This window comes from Ovis canadensis, chromosome 16 (genome assembly GCF_042477335.2).
Source record: "Ovis canadensis isolate MfBH-ARS-UI-01 breed Bighorn chromosome 16, ARS-UI_OviCan_v2, whole genome shotgun sequence".
NCBI lineage: Eukaryota > Metazoa > Chordata > Mammalia > Artiodactyla > Bovidae > Ovis > Ovis canadensis.
The window spans coordinates 48507444-48525719 of record NC_091260.1 but is presented as its reverse complement, the minus strand read 5'-3'; the positions used below and the strand labels follow the sequence as shown (position 1 = coordinate 48525719).

Below are 18276 nucleotides of genomic sequence, written 5' to 3'. Positions count from 1 at the left end.
AAAATCTCGCATGCTGCATGGAAACAAAATAAAAAGTGATTTAAAGTCTGCAACAATTGGATGATGTTCTTATTAGTACTGGTTGATACCAGAGGTGACTGCTGATGGCTGCCCTTTATTACTCATCTATTTTTCAATGAGGTCTTTATTTGAACATTATCTTCATTTCTCCTTTAATAAATGTAATTAAATTTCTGCTGGTGATCTGAGTCTTCAGAATACATCAGGAACTTTAATAGTATATTTTATACCTTTTCATCGAATCCTCACAACAATTCCATGACACAAAATTGATTTCTTATCTCCATTAACAGATGAGAAAACTGGAGGCTTGAAAAGCTAAGAACCCTCCTTAGGGTTATAGTAAATAGTTGAGCTTGTACTAGACCCTGAGTCTCTAGCAACAGATCATCTGCTCTGAATTCTCCCTGACGAGAAACAATTGTGTAAAAGCTTGCATTTTTCAAAACCAAAAAAGCACTACTGTCTTTAGAATACATTTCACTTTCTCATAGATCACAGGGTGTTCAGAGTGTTTTCTGCAAGTTCCCATACCAATTTCAACAGCGAGATTAAAAAGAAAGTTTCCAGCTTACAAAAATAGAGTGAAAAGATTGAAAAAAATCCGTTTTTTTTTTTTTTTCCATGCTACATCTACCCTTTCCTTCTCTCATTAGGCTTATAAGAGCAGGAATCTGTCTGCAGCATGAAAACTTGAGACAACTTTTCTCCAAACTTGCATGGCTTTGAACCTCAACTAAAACAGCACTACAGAGGAAAGTGAAGTAAAGTCGGGACAAACATTTAGTTTTCTTTTGCCTTGGCTAAATTTCCAAGTTCTATGTGAACATAGGCTTATTTTGAAGGTTAGCAAATTAACATACCCAGAGAAGGTGATGGCACCCCACTCCAGTACTCTTGCCTGGAAAATCCCATGGGCGGAGGAGCCTGGTGGGCTGTAGTCCATGGGGTTGCTAAGAGTCGGATACGACTGAGAGACTTCACTTTCATGCACTGGAGAAGGAAATGGCAACCCACTCCAGTATTCTTACCTGGAGAATCCCATGGACAGAGAAGTCTGGCAGGCTACAGTCCATAGGGCCCCACAAAGTCGTGAGGGATGAGTGAAGTGACTTAGCATGCACAGCACACACAAGGAGGGGTAGCTAGGCCAGTACAGTTGCCCTTGGGCACTAATCAGATTCAGAGCATAGAAACACCCAGTGCTTTTAACTTTGCTCATCCCTTGGCCCTCCTGGTCAGTTTCAGTGGAGGGGACCCACAATCTCCAAGCATGGAGATCTCCCAAGGAAATAAGTGTGGCTACCCTAGGCAGGACTGTAGGCTCTCCTGTTATTCTGGCCGCCATCAATATAGTGGTAGTTCTTACAGTGATACACAATGATTCAGGTTTCCAAAGTCTCTTTATCTGAGCATTGCACTTTTCCCTTTGCCTTGAGTACCACCAGCGGGGCTTCCCAGGTGGTGCAGTGGTTAAAAACAACAACAACAACACAAAACAGGCCTGGCAATGCAGGGGATGCAAGAGATGCAGGTTTGATCCTTGGATCAGGAAGATCCCCAGAGCAGGAAATGGTAACCCACCCCAGTATTCTTGCCTGGAGACTCCCATGGACAGAGGAGACCGGGCTATAGTCCATGGGGTCACAAAGAGTCAGTGTGACTAGAACACACACACACCATCAGTAGTGCTAAATAAGGTTTTTTAATTTGATGAATAGTAACTATAAGTGGCATGTGAAACACAATGCTGAGCTAACCCGATGGCCACTGCAGGGCAGAGGGAAGCAAAGAAATGGAAAGAGAAGAGAATTGAGAACAGAAAAAAGGAAGAAAGGAGACAGAGGGAGCAAGTGGCAAGAGCCCTTGGTGACAGGTGTTCCGTGGGGGTACACTGCACTCCTCCAGGCTGGCTGGCAGCCGGGCTGTACCAGCCAGCTGGTGTGTATGATTTAACCACCAGCCTTTAAAACAGCCTAACTAGTTGAAGCTCCTGAGGGTTCCAAATACCCCCAGTCACCCCTGGATATCTCTGTCATCCAGCAACACACAGGTTAATGCCTGGTACAGGAAAAGACTTTCAAAACTCCAGTACCAGCCACCTAGATGGTAGATATTTGAATAGCACCTTCTCACTTTCCCTAACCAAGCAAATTTTTAAGATCAACACTTGGATACTATTTGTTTACTTAAACAGATCACTCAGTCATTTCCATGTTTTGATGTAATCACTAACTTCTAATATCCTGTCTCATTGTTTCAGTATTCCTTTTGTTTATGGGAAAATACCTCTGGCTTAGAAATCCTTCCTCTTCCATCAGTCCCTTTACCCCTCCCCGACTGGAACAGTTCTCATCAACAGCAGTATATCTTAACTGTGGTCCAGAAACAATTTGCAACAGAACCACTTGGTAATGTTGATAACTATTCCGATTCTTGGGTTCCATCTCAGGCTTCTTGAGCTAGAAGCTTCAAGGGCATTCCTAAGCAATTTAAAGTTTGAGAAACTTTGAAGGACTAAGACCCAACTTTGATGTTCTCTTCGCTTCTTCTGAGTATATGACATAGTCACTGTTGATTGGAACACCTATCCATTTGGGTCATCTTTTTCTTTAGGACCCATTTAATGTCACAATGATCTGGAAGACATGTAAGGGACATAGGTTTCCATGGCTGTCCTTGTTACATTTTAATTCAGGCAAAAGTCTGAAAACTTGCAAATCCCAGATCTGACAGAAGAAAACCACTCTCCAGCACTCTTAATTTTTAAAAAATCCCTGGTTATTAGACACTGCAAGTAAACAAAAGAATAAAACTACCTGACTGAGTATAGGACTATTTGGAACAATTCAGTTCCTGTACTTCTATCAGAACCAACCAAACTCTCCTGGATCTATTCTATTCATCATCAATTTTTTTTCTAGTAATAAAATGCATATCAACCGCAATATAAAATAAAAACATTTCCGCTGTCCCCACCCCTGGCCATCCCTTCCTGCAAACTCCTTCCACTCTCAAGAGACGGTGAGATGGCCTTTGAATGAGAAACTCCTGCTTATGTGCAAGGGAAGACCCCAGCTGAGTTCCAGGATTCGGATTAGAGACAAGTGAACTTTTCTGAATAAGGAAATGGAAAGAGTGTTCTCATTTTTCTTTACCACTGAGAAAGAGGAGTCAAAGAAGTGAGGAAAGAAAGAAGGTGAGTCACTGTGGTGGGGACAGAAGATTGAGCTGCAAAGTGCCCAACTGCTTTTGAAGAATGATGGTTGCCAAAGTTCCATCTTACACCTCCAGCCATGGGAACTGCTGTCTCCACACACACCTTCACTGAAGTCTGTCACTCACGCACACTCTTGCTTCAGTGAGTGGTTTACAGTGAAAATTAAAGGAAAGAGCCAGGTCTTGTTTGGGTGTTGTGGTATGGAACAGGATCAGGGCAGCAGTTGCTAAATGACCCCAGTTAAACTCAGGAGCTTAAAGCAAGAAATGACCTTGAGAATTCAGGTCACATGGGTTATTCCTTTATCTTCTGAGGGGACCATTAAATTTGTCCATGAAACCTAGGCTGGCATTTGGAATGAAATTTATCCAGATTTTTCAGGAGCATGTTAGCAACTTTTATTTCCCACTTTAGCTTTTTCATTTCAAAATCACGTTGATGCATGTATTTAGCCATACTTTCTTAGTAGTTCAGAGTTCAGTCACTTCTTTGAGCCTCACGCCTCCATAAATCTCAGCTTTTCTGCAGGTTTTATTCCCCAGGCTTCACTGTCCCCAAAATAAAGAGATTTGTGGTGATGGTGGACAGGGATAGAAAAGAATAAGATTTTTAAAAAGGAAACAGCTTAGAAGATGAGAAGAACAAAGCAAGAAAATAGGAGGGAAGCTGATGGTTCGGGGAGTGGTGGGCTCTCATTTGCAAATTTGAGTGGCAGAGGAATGTTTGTGTTCCTCCAAAATTTACATGAAACCTAATCCTTATTGTGATGATATTTGGAAACTTTGGGAGGTAATTAGGTTAAGAGAGTGAAGCCCTAGTGAATGGGATGAATGCCTTTAAAAAACAGACCCCAGAGAGCTTTCTAGCTCCTTCTGCCATGTAAGGACACAGAGAAAACAGCCACCTATGAACCAGGAAGTGGGCTCTCACCAGACTCTGAATGTGTTGGTTCTTTGATCTTGGACTTTCCATCCTCCAGAATTGTGAGCAATAAATGTCTGTTGTTGCAAAGTCACCAATTGATGATACTTTTGTAATAGCAGGCTGCACTGCCTAAGAAACTATGTTCACTCAAACAGAGGGACTATTAGACAATCACTCAGAGTCAGCAGAGAAAGCAGGCATTCCTAAGTGGTAGATAGAGATCGAGCAGAAGATAGTGATCTAGAAACCTTGCATGCCACTCAGCCAGAGCACGACTAACTCCTCCTCTTGAGGGCTGAGAACTCAAGTCTTCAGAGGAATCAAAGATAGCTTCTTAAAGCGTGAGATTTCCTGCTTGTCAAACTGATTTTATCTGGTCTACAAAATCCTCTTTAACTGAGAGTAACATGAACGACTGAACTGTATTTTATAGACTTGCCTAAAATTCCTTCCATATAAAACAGCTTTTGAAAGAAAATAGCTGAGGAGCCAGTCAAGGCTGTATTGTGTGTGGGGTGTGTGTGTGTGTGTATGTGTGTGGGGCCTTCTTACCCCATCTAGATGAACGAGAAGCTAAAGATTGGAGAACAGGCAGAAGTTGGGGGCTAGACCCTTAATAACTGAGAACACGTGATGTATCTCAACTTGTTTAAGGTGACCATTTGGAAGAGAAATAGGGACTATTGCAGGATTTTAAAACAAACCACTGAGAGGGGCTCTTTTCAGCATTGCTAGAGTAATGCCTAGAAGCTTCTTTCCCCACCTAACAACAGTTGAACAACTTTCATTCTAGATGAGGGGAACAAATACTCAAACACTCCTAGAATCTCTGTGATATTTATCTGCCTTGCTATTTTACAGGGACAGATTTTTAGCTGCCTGGTTGCAGCAATCCAATCACCACAGGGGTTGCTTCGGAAAATCAGATGATCTATCTTATTGCTCTAAGTAAAGAAAACCAAGAAAAGAGAGTGGCGGGTGTTACGTGGCAAGAACTTCCCTGTGCCCCTCTCTACCTCAACAGACCCACTGTGGCCCCTGGAGAAACACCTGCCCGGTTGCCTGGAGCACGCTCGCCAAAAGAGCTGTTGTGGTGTTCAGGAACACAGCTGCAGAGAGATGCAGACTTCTGTTAACAAATGCAAACAGCTGATTCTACAATGCAAGTTCTTTCTTTGGGGAAAGAAAAACCTCATATGGGTTTTTGTACAGATTGTTTTTTTCGACAACAGATGTCTCATCTTCGGTTACTTTTTCTTGATAGCATCTTTGGGTGTTTTTTTCTACCTGTGCTTTGCCAGACAACATGAAGTATAATCTGTTTTCTTTAGCGGCAATTTAAATGGAAGAGAAATAGGTTTCTTACCTACGTGTTTACCAGTTAATATGTCAGTTGGATTCTCCAGCGTATGGACTTTTTTTCTTTTTTGTTCCTCACATGTCGGAAAAACAATCTATTGTTCTAGATGGTTCTCTGGGCTTTAGAACCATGCCAGACCACCATGATTGTGCTTCAGTTCACTTTAGTCGCTCAGTCGATTGTGCTTACTCTATTAGTAAAAGGATAAAATATTTTCTGGTATTTTTTTACAAAATCAAGTAGCTGAATTTCTGCTCCTGAGGCATATTTTGCTCTTCTGGAGCTATTCTTGTGTTATCAAAGTTAATTCATTTTCTTTTGAGAATAAAACATACATGCACAAAGAGGTATTTTTTTGCATTCGAACTCATCATATTCAAAAATAGCTATTATTGGGAGTTAAAAAAGGAGCCTTCAATGGCAAATGAATATTATGAAATTCCAATTCTTTGAAAAAAATAAAAAAGGTTTTCTTTGGCTGAGTGCCGAAGAATTGATGCTTTTGAACTGTGGTGTTGGAGAAGACTCTTGAGAGTCCCTTGGACTGCAAGGAGATCCAACCAGTCCATTCTGAAGATCAACCCTGGGATTTCTTTGGAAGGAATGATGCTAAAGCTGAAACTCCAGTACTTTGGCCACCTCATGAGAAGAGATGACTCATTGGAAAAGACTCTGATGCTGGGAGGGATTGGGGGCAGGAGGAAAAGGGGACAACAGAGGATGAGATGGCTGGATGGCATCACGGACTCGATGGACGTGAGTCTGAGTGAACTCCGGGAGATGTGATGAACAGGGAGGCCTGGCGTGCTGCGATTCATGGGGTCGCAAAGAGTCGGACATGACTGAGTGACTGAACTGAACTGAACTTGGCTTGGATTGGAAATTATTTTAGCAGATTATATGAAGCAAGAGATCTCTTGTCCAGTAACCAGATTGAATGTATGTTTGTCCCAATCTTCCTATCTAAGGTTTTAAAAAACTTTTTAAAGTGCAAGCACAATTGAAATTAAGGAAAAGTTTGTAGGTTTTTGATTATGAGACTCATATATATTTGTATTTGACTCTTAGCTGTGACTTTATTTTTTACCCCCTTCTGTCCTCAAGTAAATTGCTATTTCATTTTATTGCTTTTATCTCTATGGGTTGCATGTTTAACTTTTGCCAGTTTTATTGAAATATCATTGACATACAGTACTGTGTAGGTTTAAGGAGTCCAACAAAATAATTTGACATACACAGCATGAGAAGATTACCAAAGTAGATTGAATGAACATCCATTATGGAATAAATAAAAATTAAAGAAACAGAAAAATAGTTTTTCCTTGTGATGAGAACTCTTAGGATTTATTCTCTGAACAGCTTTGCATGCTTATTTAAAGAATTAAACACTGTTGACCAAATTTGTTATATATTAAATCATTTTGTATGCATTTCATACTTTAAGAGTAAGTGAGCCAGTCAGTCATTATAAAACAATATATTCATTTATGTTATAAGTGGCCATAGCTTTTCTGATCTAGCACATATATTACGTGAATGCTAATATAATGCCAGTTGATTGGGCAATATTTCCATACTTTGCTTTGTAAGTGGCTTTAAAATATGCCAATTTCTGCCCCTTGGTCACAGGAAGAATTATTATATCAGGGTAAGTCATGGTGTGTTGCTCCAAACTGGGTTTTACTGAAATTTCTCTTCTCATAATGAGGAAAAGCAACAGTCCGTCTTACAGGCATGGTGACTATCACTGAAAGGAAACTTTTTACTGTGAGTTAAATGATAAGAATGGATAATTGTGTCAAAATTAATATTAAAAGACTAGCTGGTGTCTGAGCCATTAAGAATGAATTTTGATGCCTCAGGAAGGAAACAGGAACTTCAATATTCCGAGGGGACTTTTAGTGGTGGCAGTGATCCTGGAGAGGGGGACTCTGCCTTCCCCAGGAGTCAGCCCGGTGGTCTTTTCCTTTTCCTGGTTCATCTTCCTAGCCGGTATTCAATTCCTCTCTTAGTCTAAATATAAACTGATTGGATGCTAAGGCTTAAAATATGATTGCTCTCAGGGTATTGTAGTCGGTAGAGGTCAAACGTTATCAACTGTCTGAGGGAAGCCTCCATCCGGTAGCCCCCTCACCCCTTCTTGACTGTGTCCTGAAGACTCCTCAGAATAGGAGACTTGGGGTGGGGGGTAGGAGGGAGTGGTCATACAAGTGTCCATGCCCGGTAAGCCCAGTCCAGAGGGTCCACAACAAAGCTCTCCATAGGCACTCAACGTCACATGAGTTTCCTTTCTGCCATCTTGCTGCCTGTCCTGCCGAGGGGTGAACTTCACAAGGTCCCTTTGGAAATACTGCTGACTCCTGGATTATAGCTGAAATGCTTAGTTGGTATTGAACAATGAGGGAGGGACTTACAGGATGTCTCTCTTCTAATTACCAAATAAAATAGGAAAAACGAAATAAGGCAAGATAAATATTCTCCCAAACTCAGTTGCAGCCACTGCACAAGAAAAGGAAAATAACTTCATTGAAGAAACTTTTAAAATTAGTGACTAAGGGAAGAAACAGAAGAGTCTGGTGCCACAGGAGGCAAGTGAGGCTTCCCACTTGTTATGTGGGCTCAGAGGCAAGATGGGATGGTGGTGGTAGTAGGGGAAACAGGTATTCTAGGGAAACCTATGGATGCTCCCTAATACACACCAGGTTGGGGAAGTGGAATGAATAACCTGGGGAAGGTCAAGGCAAAGTCTATAGTGTGAAGCCCTAAATACCACAACAGGATTTTCCCAGAGACAGAGCGGGAAATGAGCTGCTATGGTTGGCCTTGCCTGTGCACACGCTCTAAACAAGATGTCAGAAAATGGAACAGTATTCACGTCCCCCGCAAAGACTGCCCTCAAGACCAGCACAGCTCACCTTCGTTTTGCAGGTGAGCTGATTAAAAGCAATACTCAGAACTCAAATCACAGCTCTGAGGGGAAGAAACATTTATCACACTGGATTAAAGTGAGTAGATGCGTTTGTCATCCATCAGTCAGATCAAAAGAAGTGGTGACGCCTCCACGTACATGGACCAGAAAATCTCTGAGAACTAAGAGGAATATCATCTCAGAAAATACTGGTGATAGAATGACTGACACAGATACATCTTGGCTAAATTTTAAACCTTAGTAAAGACAGAAATTCCTTTGGGAATCCAGACAGAAAAGCAAGTCATTTTCAAAGAGGGGAGTTCAGGGTGGTTTCATATTTCTCTACTGCAAAATTATATGCCAGGATATAAAAACAAAGACCATGAAGATTGTTTATAATAGTGATAAAAATATTGGATAAAAAACCCCTAAAGCATGCTGTTATAATACAGCAGGGGATAGGTTATTCAAGAGAACAGGGATTAGACTGAGGAGCTGGTTTATAGAAAAATGGTTGTATTGAATGTTTCCCGGTAGGTTTTATTAACCCCTATATGCACACCTGCAGTCAAGCTAGGGGTCCTTAACAACTCACACTTTGCTGGGAGGCACACACATTGGTGTCTGGGAGGAAGGCCTTTCACTACTAGCTCAGGAACCAAAAGGAACCACAGAAAAGGTTAGTTCAGAAAACATTTTGATATTTGGATTTTTTTATTTTAAGTTTAGGCTTTTGTACCTTCAATGATTCTGGAGAAAAGAAAAGCTGGTCATCCCATGCTCAGAAATGTAACAGGTTATATTCAAGCTATGGTTACAAGTAAGTAAAGGAATAGATCTAAAATATGGGTAATTTCATATAGATAGACCTTGGAGAGGAAAGACCAAGAATGAGAAGATCATAATATTTGATTCAGCTTTTTCAGTGTTCTGAAACAGCGAGATGTTTCAGAGGAATTTTCCTGGGATGTTTTTAGGTACCTTGTTCTTAGATTCCAAGCACAAAGCAGTGTAGTAATGCTTGAGGAAATCCTGCTGTAAAGGATCCGCTCAGCCTCACACTTCTTAAGTGTGCTTGAGCATCGAATCCCTTTTTCATGCAGTGGTTAGGATCCACATACACTGATATCAAACATTTTCAAATATACAATCTAATAAGGTGATTTTAAGAGAATACACGTAACAGGAGAGAGAAAGAGAAGAGACATGAGAGTTTCAGAGTCTGTGATGGAAAATCTTGCCCCTCCTAAAAACAAGTGGCTTGTTGATGAAAATAACCCAAGCACCTTTTGGTTCCCAGTTAGTGCAGAATGGATTAGTTAAAGTGATACAAATGAAGAGGGAGTGGGTCAGCCGCATCATTAGCCCTTTGTTATTGCCCACTGGAACCCTGGTCTTACCCCTTCAGTTGTCAAGATGACGAGGTAATCATTCTCTCTCCCTCTCCCTCTCTCTCTTTTTTAAAAAAAAAAATTTACTTATTTGACTGCACTGGATCTTAGTTGTGGCATGAGGGATCTTTGATTGTTGCAGAATCTTTTAGTTGTAGCATTTAAACTCTCAGTTGTGGCATGTGGGATCTAGGTCCCCAACCAGGGATTGAATTTGGCCCCCTATCATTGGGAGAATGGAGTCTTAGCCACTGGACCACTAGGAAAGTCCCTGAGCTGATCATTCTTAAACTAACATATGGAAAGATGAGTTTAGTTTCTCTCTAGCTTTCAAAACAAGACCAGAAAAACGGTTGTATTGAATGTTTCCCGGCCGGTTTTATTAACCCCTATATGCACACCTGCAGTCAAGCTAGGGGTCCTTAACAACTCACACTTTGCTGTGAGGCACACACATTGGTGACTGGGAGGAAGGCCTTTCACTACTAGCTCAGGAACCAAAAGGAACCACAGAAAAAGTTAGTTCAGAGAACATTTTGATATTTTGATTTTTTTTTTTTTAAGTTTAGGCTTTTGTACCTTCAATGATTCTGGAGAAAAGAAAAGCTAGTCATCCCATGCTCAGAAAAGTAACAGGTTATATTCAAGCTATGGTTACAAGTAAGTAATGGGATAGATCTACAATATGGGTCATTTCATATAGATATAATATTTATTTTGTATCAAAGCTTCATTCTATTGAGAATAATTCTATTGGAATGGGTTATATAGTTTGTTAAAAGTAATTGTTAAGCTGTAGAGAGTTTTCAGTATCACAGTAATCCAAGTCTATGCCCCAACCAGTAACACTGAAGAAGTTGAAGTTGAGTGGTTCTATGAAGACCTACGAGACCTTTTAGAACTAACACCCAAAAAAGATGTCCTTTTCATTATAGGGGACTGGAATGCAAAAGTAGGAAGTCAAGAAACACCTGGGGTAACAGGCAAATTTGGCCTTGGAATATGGAATGAAGCAGGGCAAAGGCAAATAGAGTTTTGCCAAGAGAATGCAATGGTCATATTGTAAACACCCTCTTCCAGCAACACAAGAGAAGACTCTACACATGGACATCACCAGATGGTCAACACCGAAATCAGATTGATTATACTCTTTGCAGCCAAAGATGGAGAAGCTCTATACAGTCAGCTAAAATAAGACTGGGAGCTGACTGTGGCTCAGATCATGAACTCCTTATTGCCAAATTCAGATTTAAATTGAAGAAAGTAGGGAAAACCGCTAGACCATTCCGGTATGACCTAAATCAAATCCCTTATGATTATACAGTGGAAGTGAGAAATAGATTTAAGGGCCTAGATCTGATAGAGTGCTTGATGAACTATGGACAGAGGTTTGTGACATTGTACAGGAGACAGGGATCAAGACCATCCCCATGGAAAAGCAATGCAAAAAAGCAAAATGGCTGTCTGGGGAGGCCTTACAAATAGCTGTGAAAAGAAGAGAAGTGAAAAGCAAAGGAGAAAAGGAAAGATATAAGTATCTGAATGCAGAGTTCCAAAGAATAGCAAGAAGAGATAAGAAAGCCTTCCTCAGCGATCAATGCAAAGAAATAGAGGAAAACAAGAGAATAGGAAAGACTAGAGATCTCTTCAAGAAAATTAGAGATACCAAGGGAACATTTCATGCAAAGATGGGCTTGATAAAGGACAGAAATGGTATGGACCTAACAGAAGCAGAAGATATTAAGAAGAGGTGGCAAGAATACACAGAAGAACTGTACACAAAAGATCTTCATGACCCAGTTAATCACAATGGTGTGATCACTCACCTAGAGCCAGACATCCTGGAATGTGAAGTCAAGTGGGCCTTAGAAAGCATCACTACAAACAAAGCTAGTGGAGGCGATGGGATTCCAGTTGAGCTATTTCAAATCCTGAAAGATGATGCTGTGAAAGTGCTGCACTCAATATGCCAGCAAATTTGGAAAACTCAGCAGTGGTCCCAGGACTGGAAAAGATCAGTTTTCATTCCAATTCCAAAGAAAGGCAATGCCAAAGAATGCTTAAACTATAGCACAACTGCTCTCATCTCACATGCTAGTAAAGTAATGCTCAAAATTCTCCAAGCCAGGCTTCAGCAATATGTGAACCATGAACTTCCAGAAGTTCAAGCTGGTTTTAGAAGAGGCAGAGGAACCAGAGATCAAATTGTCAACATCTACTGGATCATGGAAAGAGCAAGAGAGTTCCAGAATAACATCTACTTCTGCTTTATGACTATGCCAAAGCCTTTGACTATGTGGATCACAAGAAACTGTAGAAAATTCTGAAAGAGATGGGAATACCAGACCACCTGACCTGCCTCTTGAGAAATCTGTATGCAGGTCAGGAAGCAACAGTTAGAACTGGACATGGAACAACAGACTGGTTCCAAATAGGAAAAGGAGTACACCAAGGCTGTATATTGTCACCCTGCTTATTTAACTTCTATGAAGAGTACATCATGAGAAACATTGGGCTGGAAGAAGCACAAGCTGGAATCAAGATTGCCGGAGGAAATATCAATAACCTCAGATATGCAGATGACACCACCCTTATGGCAGAAAGTGAAGAGGAACTAAAATACCTCTTGATGAAAGTCAAAGACGAGAGTGAAAAAGTTGGCTTAAAGCTCAACATTCAGAAAACGAAGATCATAGCATCTGGTCCCATCACTTCATGGGAAATAGATGGGGAAACAGTGGAAACAGTGTCAGACTTTATTTTGGGTGGCTCTAAAATCACTGCAGATGGTGATTGCAGCCATGAAATTAAAAGACACTTACTCCTTGGAAGGAAAGTTATGACCAACCTAGATAGCATATTCAAAAGCAGAGATATTACTTTGCCAACAAAGGTCCATCTAGTCAAGGCTATGGTTTTTCCTGTGGTCATGTATGGATGTGAGAGTTGGACTGTGAAGAAGGCTGAGCGCTGAAGAATTGATGCTTTTGAACTGTGGTGTTGGAGAAGACACTTGAGAGTCCCTTGGACTGCAAGGAGATCCAACCAGTCCATCCTAAAGGAGATCAGCCCTGGGTGTTCTTTGGAAGGAATGATGCTAAAGCTGAAACTCCAGTACTTTTTGGCCACCTCATGTGAAGAGTTGACTCATTGGAAAAGACTCTGATGCTGGGAGGGATTGGCGGCAAAGGGGAAAAGGGGACGACAGAGGATGAGATGGCTGGAGGGCATCACTGACTCGATAGACCTGAGTCTGAGTGAACTCCGGGAGTTGGTGATGGACAGGGAGGCCTGGCGTGCTGCAAATTCATGGGGTCGCAAAGAGTCGGACATGACTGAACAACTGAACTGAACTGAACTGATAGAGAGTATGAATACTAAATTCCAATTAGACTTTGGTGGGAAGACAAATTTAAACAACTAACAAGAATATATTATTTCTGTGCTCTACATAGATCTTATTTATGGTATTTGTAGTATTTATGGTGGTATTTATAGCAAAACAAAAAAATGACAATTTTCAACCAAAGGACAGAGAAAAGGAGAAGGAAGAAGAGTCTGTGGGCTTCGTTTATGCTTGATTTATTATTTCATAATATCTTATATTTCAAGAGGGGAAAGTAGTAGGGAGGGTGATGAAGGGGTCACAGTCTCTGAAATCAGAGAGATAGGAGGACTGTGCCCCATGTCCAGGACCAATTTCTCCGCCTAGTCACATTGTTGATTTGGGCAAGTCCCCTAACCTCTCTGAGCTTTAGTTTCCAGGTAGAATTCCCATTTCCATTGGTTTCTTACGAGGAATAAACAGGGGTAACATGCATCTAATATGTAAGAAGTACTCAATCAGTGATAAGCATTCTTTTTATTTTTAAAGTTTTTTTTTTTTGGATGTGGACCATTTTTAAAGTTTTTATTAAATTTGTTAGAGTATTGCTTCTGTTTTATGATTTGGCTTTTTGGCCATGAGACATATGGGATTTTAGCTTCCCAAACAGGGATTGAATCCATGTCCACCTGCATTGGAAAGCATAGTCTTAACCCCTGGACCATCAGGGAAGTCCCCTTACTGGCTGATATACTGGACAAAGATGATAAAAGATGGAAGGTAGATTTGGGAAAGAGGTTTAAGGAATTAAATGTGAACCTGGAAAGGAAGGAATCAGGTAGAAGGCTAAGAAAAAAGTTCTAGAGTTTTGAAAACCTACAGAGTTAGATGAAGCTTCAATTAATTTGAATACTATGATATACTTTCAAACTCTGGTATTTTTTTCATCCTTCCTAAACGGAACGCTAAACTACTTAGTATGGAACAATAGCAGTGGCGGGATTAGGAGTCAGCGGACCTGACTATTAAGAAATTCTCTTTGTTCAGGAAACAAGTGTTCATTTTTGTGACGACACGTATACAGAGTTAATTTCTGCAGCACTGTTTTGAGGAGCAAAAGTTTGAAAACAATACAAATTGTTATATCAATTAGGCAAGTCATCCATTTACTGGAATATTAGGCAGCTCAACAGTAACCTCTTATTAAAATGTGTAAAGATAGGCAGGAATTGTATTTTCATTTTAAAAATACAATCAAAGGATCAAAGCAATGCATACTGAATTTTATTTCTTCAGTAAAAGGCAAGAGGATTAATATCTATATTTATATTTGCTTGGGTAAGCATAAAAAACTTTGGACAAATAGCAATTAGAAGAGTGGTTTCTGTGGAGACCCAGCAAATGGTGGAGACTGACTAAAAGTGCTTTTCACTGTATATCATTTTATAGTTGTTGTTTTTGAGCCAGATATAATTTTTACTTAAAAAATCAGTTAAAAATTAAATGATTTTTTAAAATTGTGATTGCCATAAAGGGGTGTTACTCAGAATTAGTTATGAATTGGATTGCTTTATACTGACAACAACTTGATGTCAGTTCAAATAAGATTGAGTTTTGAATTTATGGTTACCTTGGGGGAAAGGCGGGGGAAAAACCAGCTAGGGAGCTTGGGACTGACATGTATACACTGCGATATTTAAAATAGATAACCAATAAGGACCTACTGTATTAAGATAGGGAACTCTGTTCAATGTTATGGGGCAGCCTGGATGGGAGGGGAGTTTAGGGGAGAATGGAGACACATATATGTATGGCTGAGTCCCTTTGCCATTCACCTGAAACTGTCACAACATTGCTAATTGACTACACTCCAACATAAAATATTTTTTTAAAAAAATTCAGAATCTCACCTCCCACCAAAAAAAAAAAAAAAGATTGAGTTTTGATTTCTGGAAGAGGTGGATGAAGAGGGAACAGTTTGAAACTTAATACGTATCAAGGAATCAGAGGGTAGAGCTGGGTTACATTGATGAGAAGATTTAGAATCTTAACTGTGTCATGGGACACTTGAGCAGTGGGGAGGCACATCCAGATGGGGACAGGGTTGCAAAGAGAAGGAGAAAGAGGGCAAGAATCAACTTGGCTTCCTGAGCAATTTTGCTTGAGTTTCTGAGGGCTGTATTTCACTGAAAATAAGCTCCAGGCTCACCTTGCTGGGATTACAGAGCCAAAAGAGGGCTTCACTGGCATTTCAATAGCACAACAGCAGACGTCTGAGTACTACCATTCAAACCAGACAGTGCAGTGGAAATAGAGATGGTGGACGTGGAAGAAACCTCTCAAGGATTTCTATTTTGCATCAGGACAGTTTTCTTTGACATGAAATCAGAGGCATAGAATGGTGGTTATGATAGCTCATTTTCACCTGAGACACAGAAAAATTAAGACAGGGAATTAGAAATGGTCCTTTAGAAGATTAAAAAAAAACCCAACATTGCTGAGTTATGGATCAGTATTAGAACTAGTGATCCATAACTCAGAAATGTTTGGGTTTTTTAAAGAAAAAATCTTCTAAAGGACCCTTTCTAATTCCCTGTCTTAATTAGAACCAACACATGATGGATGACACATAAGGACTCGTTCTAGAAAACAGATGATGGGGGGGTCACTCCAAACTTGTTTCTATGTGAATGATTAATGGGGCATTTGATTACTGATCTGTGGTTTGACATAGAGAATACTGATCTCAGGAAAATGACATATTGCAAAATGCTTCTACAGGACCAAAATAAAACAAACTACCTTTACACTCAGAATTGCTTTAAATAGATCACATTCTTGTAAGTAAAAAGTTATATCTAGTAGTGGTGTGGTCACTTGTAACCATCCTTTTCCTTTTCTCATGATAAACAACAATTGCACATTCTTTGCCTAAAGTCTTTATCATTTCAAGCATAAGTGAGCTGCTTTCATCCCTCAGAGGGTTACCAATCTTTACCAAGTCATTCAGCATCAACTTTTATTGTATGCCATAGTTGGGTGGTAACATCTCTGATAGAAAATTAAACTATTTACCCAGAAGGAAAATAATGTGTCCCTCTGTCTGGCTTATTATCCTAAAGTACTACTTTATCAATCAGGAATGTTCAGAAAACTTTATGCTGACTGAAAAAGAGCAGCTAAAATATAAAACAGTAAGTGCCATTTCACAAGTCCTGTGCATTTCTTCTTTGAATACTGAACTTAGGAGACACATGATAAATTTGTGGACATTTAAAATCATTTGTAACAAGGTTTCTCAACCTCTGCACTGTTGACATTCGGGCCTGGATAATTCTTTGTTGGGAGGAGCTGTCCTGTGTTCAGTAGGGTGTTTAGCAGCGTCTCTGGCCTCTGCTCGCTGGATGCCAGTAGCACCCTGCAGCCGTGACAGTCAAATGTCCCCCTGGCTCAGCCACTTGACTCGGAGGTTGGCTCACCTTCTAATGCCTTCGTGGTACGAGAGGGAGCACACCTCACTCTTAATTCAACAGAAATGAAACCCAACAAAGGAAGTAAAGGAACTAGTCATCATTAAGCAAGACTGCCTAGTAATCAAATGGATGTATTCCTCCCCAAGCCCCCAAACCAGCTCCCTCAAGGCACTTCCTCACAGAATACGACTAAGGATTTCAACTCTCTCAGATGTCCTACACCAGAAAAAAGAAACCACCAAGGAAAAGTCATCATACACACAGGAGTACTGGTGATGGAATCATTCCTTGCTACAAATTTTTACCCAGAAGCTAGAACACCCTCTGATGGGAAGCAAAACATATGAAATAACAAAGGAGAAGAGAACTCACTGTTTCCAGAAGTGGCTTTTCGGAATTTCGACAGGTCAACGTGGGGTGGTCTGCTGGGCTTTGGTGGAGGGGGTCCCAGGGTAAGCAAGGAAGGCAGGGGTTTCTGCCTGGGGGTCGCTGAATTCTTGTCCCCCTTTTCCTTGTCTTGACTTTGGCTCCAGGGCCCTGTTGATGTCAGCTTCGAAGGGGTCTTCGAGAACCTGCCAGGAGGAGCCCCAGAGGCTGACTCTTCCTGAGTAATTTTACTCAGGAAGATGTTCTTAGCAGCGTCCATCTTCCTGTCTTCTCTTTTCTCTTCAGTATTTCTTGGGAGGCCTCCGGGGGCCCCTCTGTTTGCAGCAGGTTTCAGAACAACTCCAGGGAAAGGAGATACTGACGTCTCACCTCCATGCTCTTTATTCTCTGGCTCTTCCCTGGCTGGTTTCAAAGGGCCAGACTTGGCCTTGGCTGCCAGGGGGGCCAGGGGCCCTCTCTGTGGGGCTGCAGTCTTGGTGGGGCTCTCATCTTCCTGGGGATCCTCTGTATTCATAGGTGGCTTCTGGCCAAAGACAGGTTTGGGGAAGAGGGGCTTGGGGTCCAGATCTTGTGAGGCTGACAGAAACTTGCCTTTTGCCCCAGCCAACTTTGACAAGACTTGTTTTGGTTCATTTTCCAGGGCTGGAGGCATTGACCCCGGCTTGGGGCCTGGTTTTAAGTCATGGTCTTGGTTTACACTGGGAAGCAAAGGTTTAGTCCCAGGAGGCCAGGGAAATGCAGGTTTGGCGTCTTCTTTGGGTAAGTTGATGGGCTTGGGGCCTACAGGTTTCAGAAATCCTGCTTTCAGCTCGGAGTCTCTGGTGGCCGAGTTAGCCTGTAGTCCAAACCTGGGACTCACTCCCGTTGGCTTTAGAAATGGGGGCTTGGGCTCCTTGTCAGGCTTTTCCTCAGGAGAAGGTTTCACCCCCAGAGGTGGCTTGGGGGATCCAAACTTGGGCGAGTTGCTCAGTCCTGCAGGAGGGCTCGCATTTCCTTGGTTGTTGAACAAGTTCTTTTTGGCTTGGATTCCTGAAGGGGAGTTTTGTCCTGGGACCTTGAAGGGGCGGCTGTTGATGGAGACCTCCTCCGTGGGGTTGCCCCCTGTGTTAAACTTCGCCATGAGGGACTTCACATCTGCTTTTCCATCCTGCAAGCACAGGGAAGAAACACTCGCTGAGAGCCTGAAGTCTCACTTGCACAATTTAAAATACTACACTTTAAAGGTTTCCTGGTTTGAGGCCTTCAGCGTTGCTGATTGGTTCAC

General features: G+C 41.3%; 1 protein-coding gene across 3 annotated transcripts in view; it reads right to left on the bottom strand.

The window, feature by feature from the left end:
- FYB1 (FYN binding protein 1) overlaps window positions 1-18276 on the bottom strand; it is a 172546-nt gene that overhangs the window by 82321 nt on the left and 71949 nt on the right. For all 3 annotated transcript variants that reach the window (XM_069555984.1, XM_069555986.1, XM_069555985.1), the window contains exon 2: window positions 16998-18159. In XM_069555984.1, coding sequence (XP_069412085.1) covers window positions 16998-18159 — 1162 coding nt within the window. The remainder of the gene's footprint in view (window positions 1-16997; window positions 18160-18276) is intronic.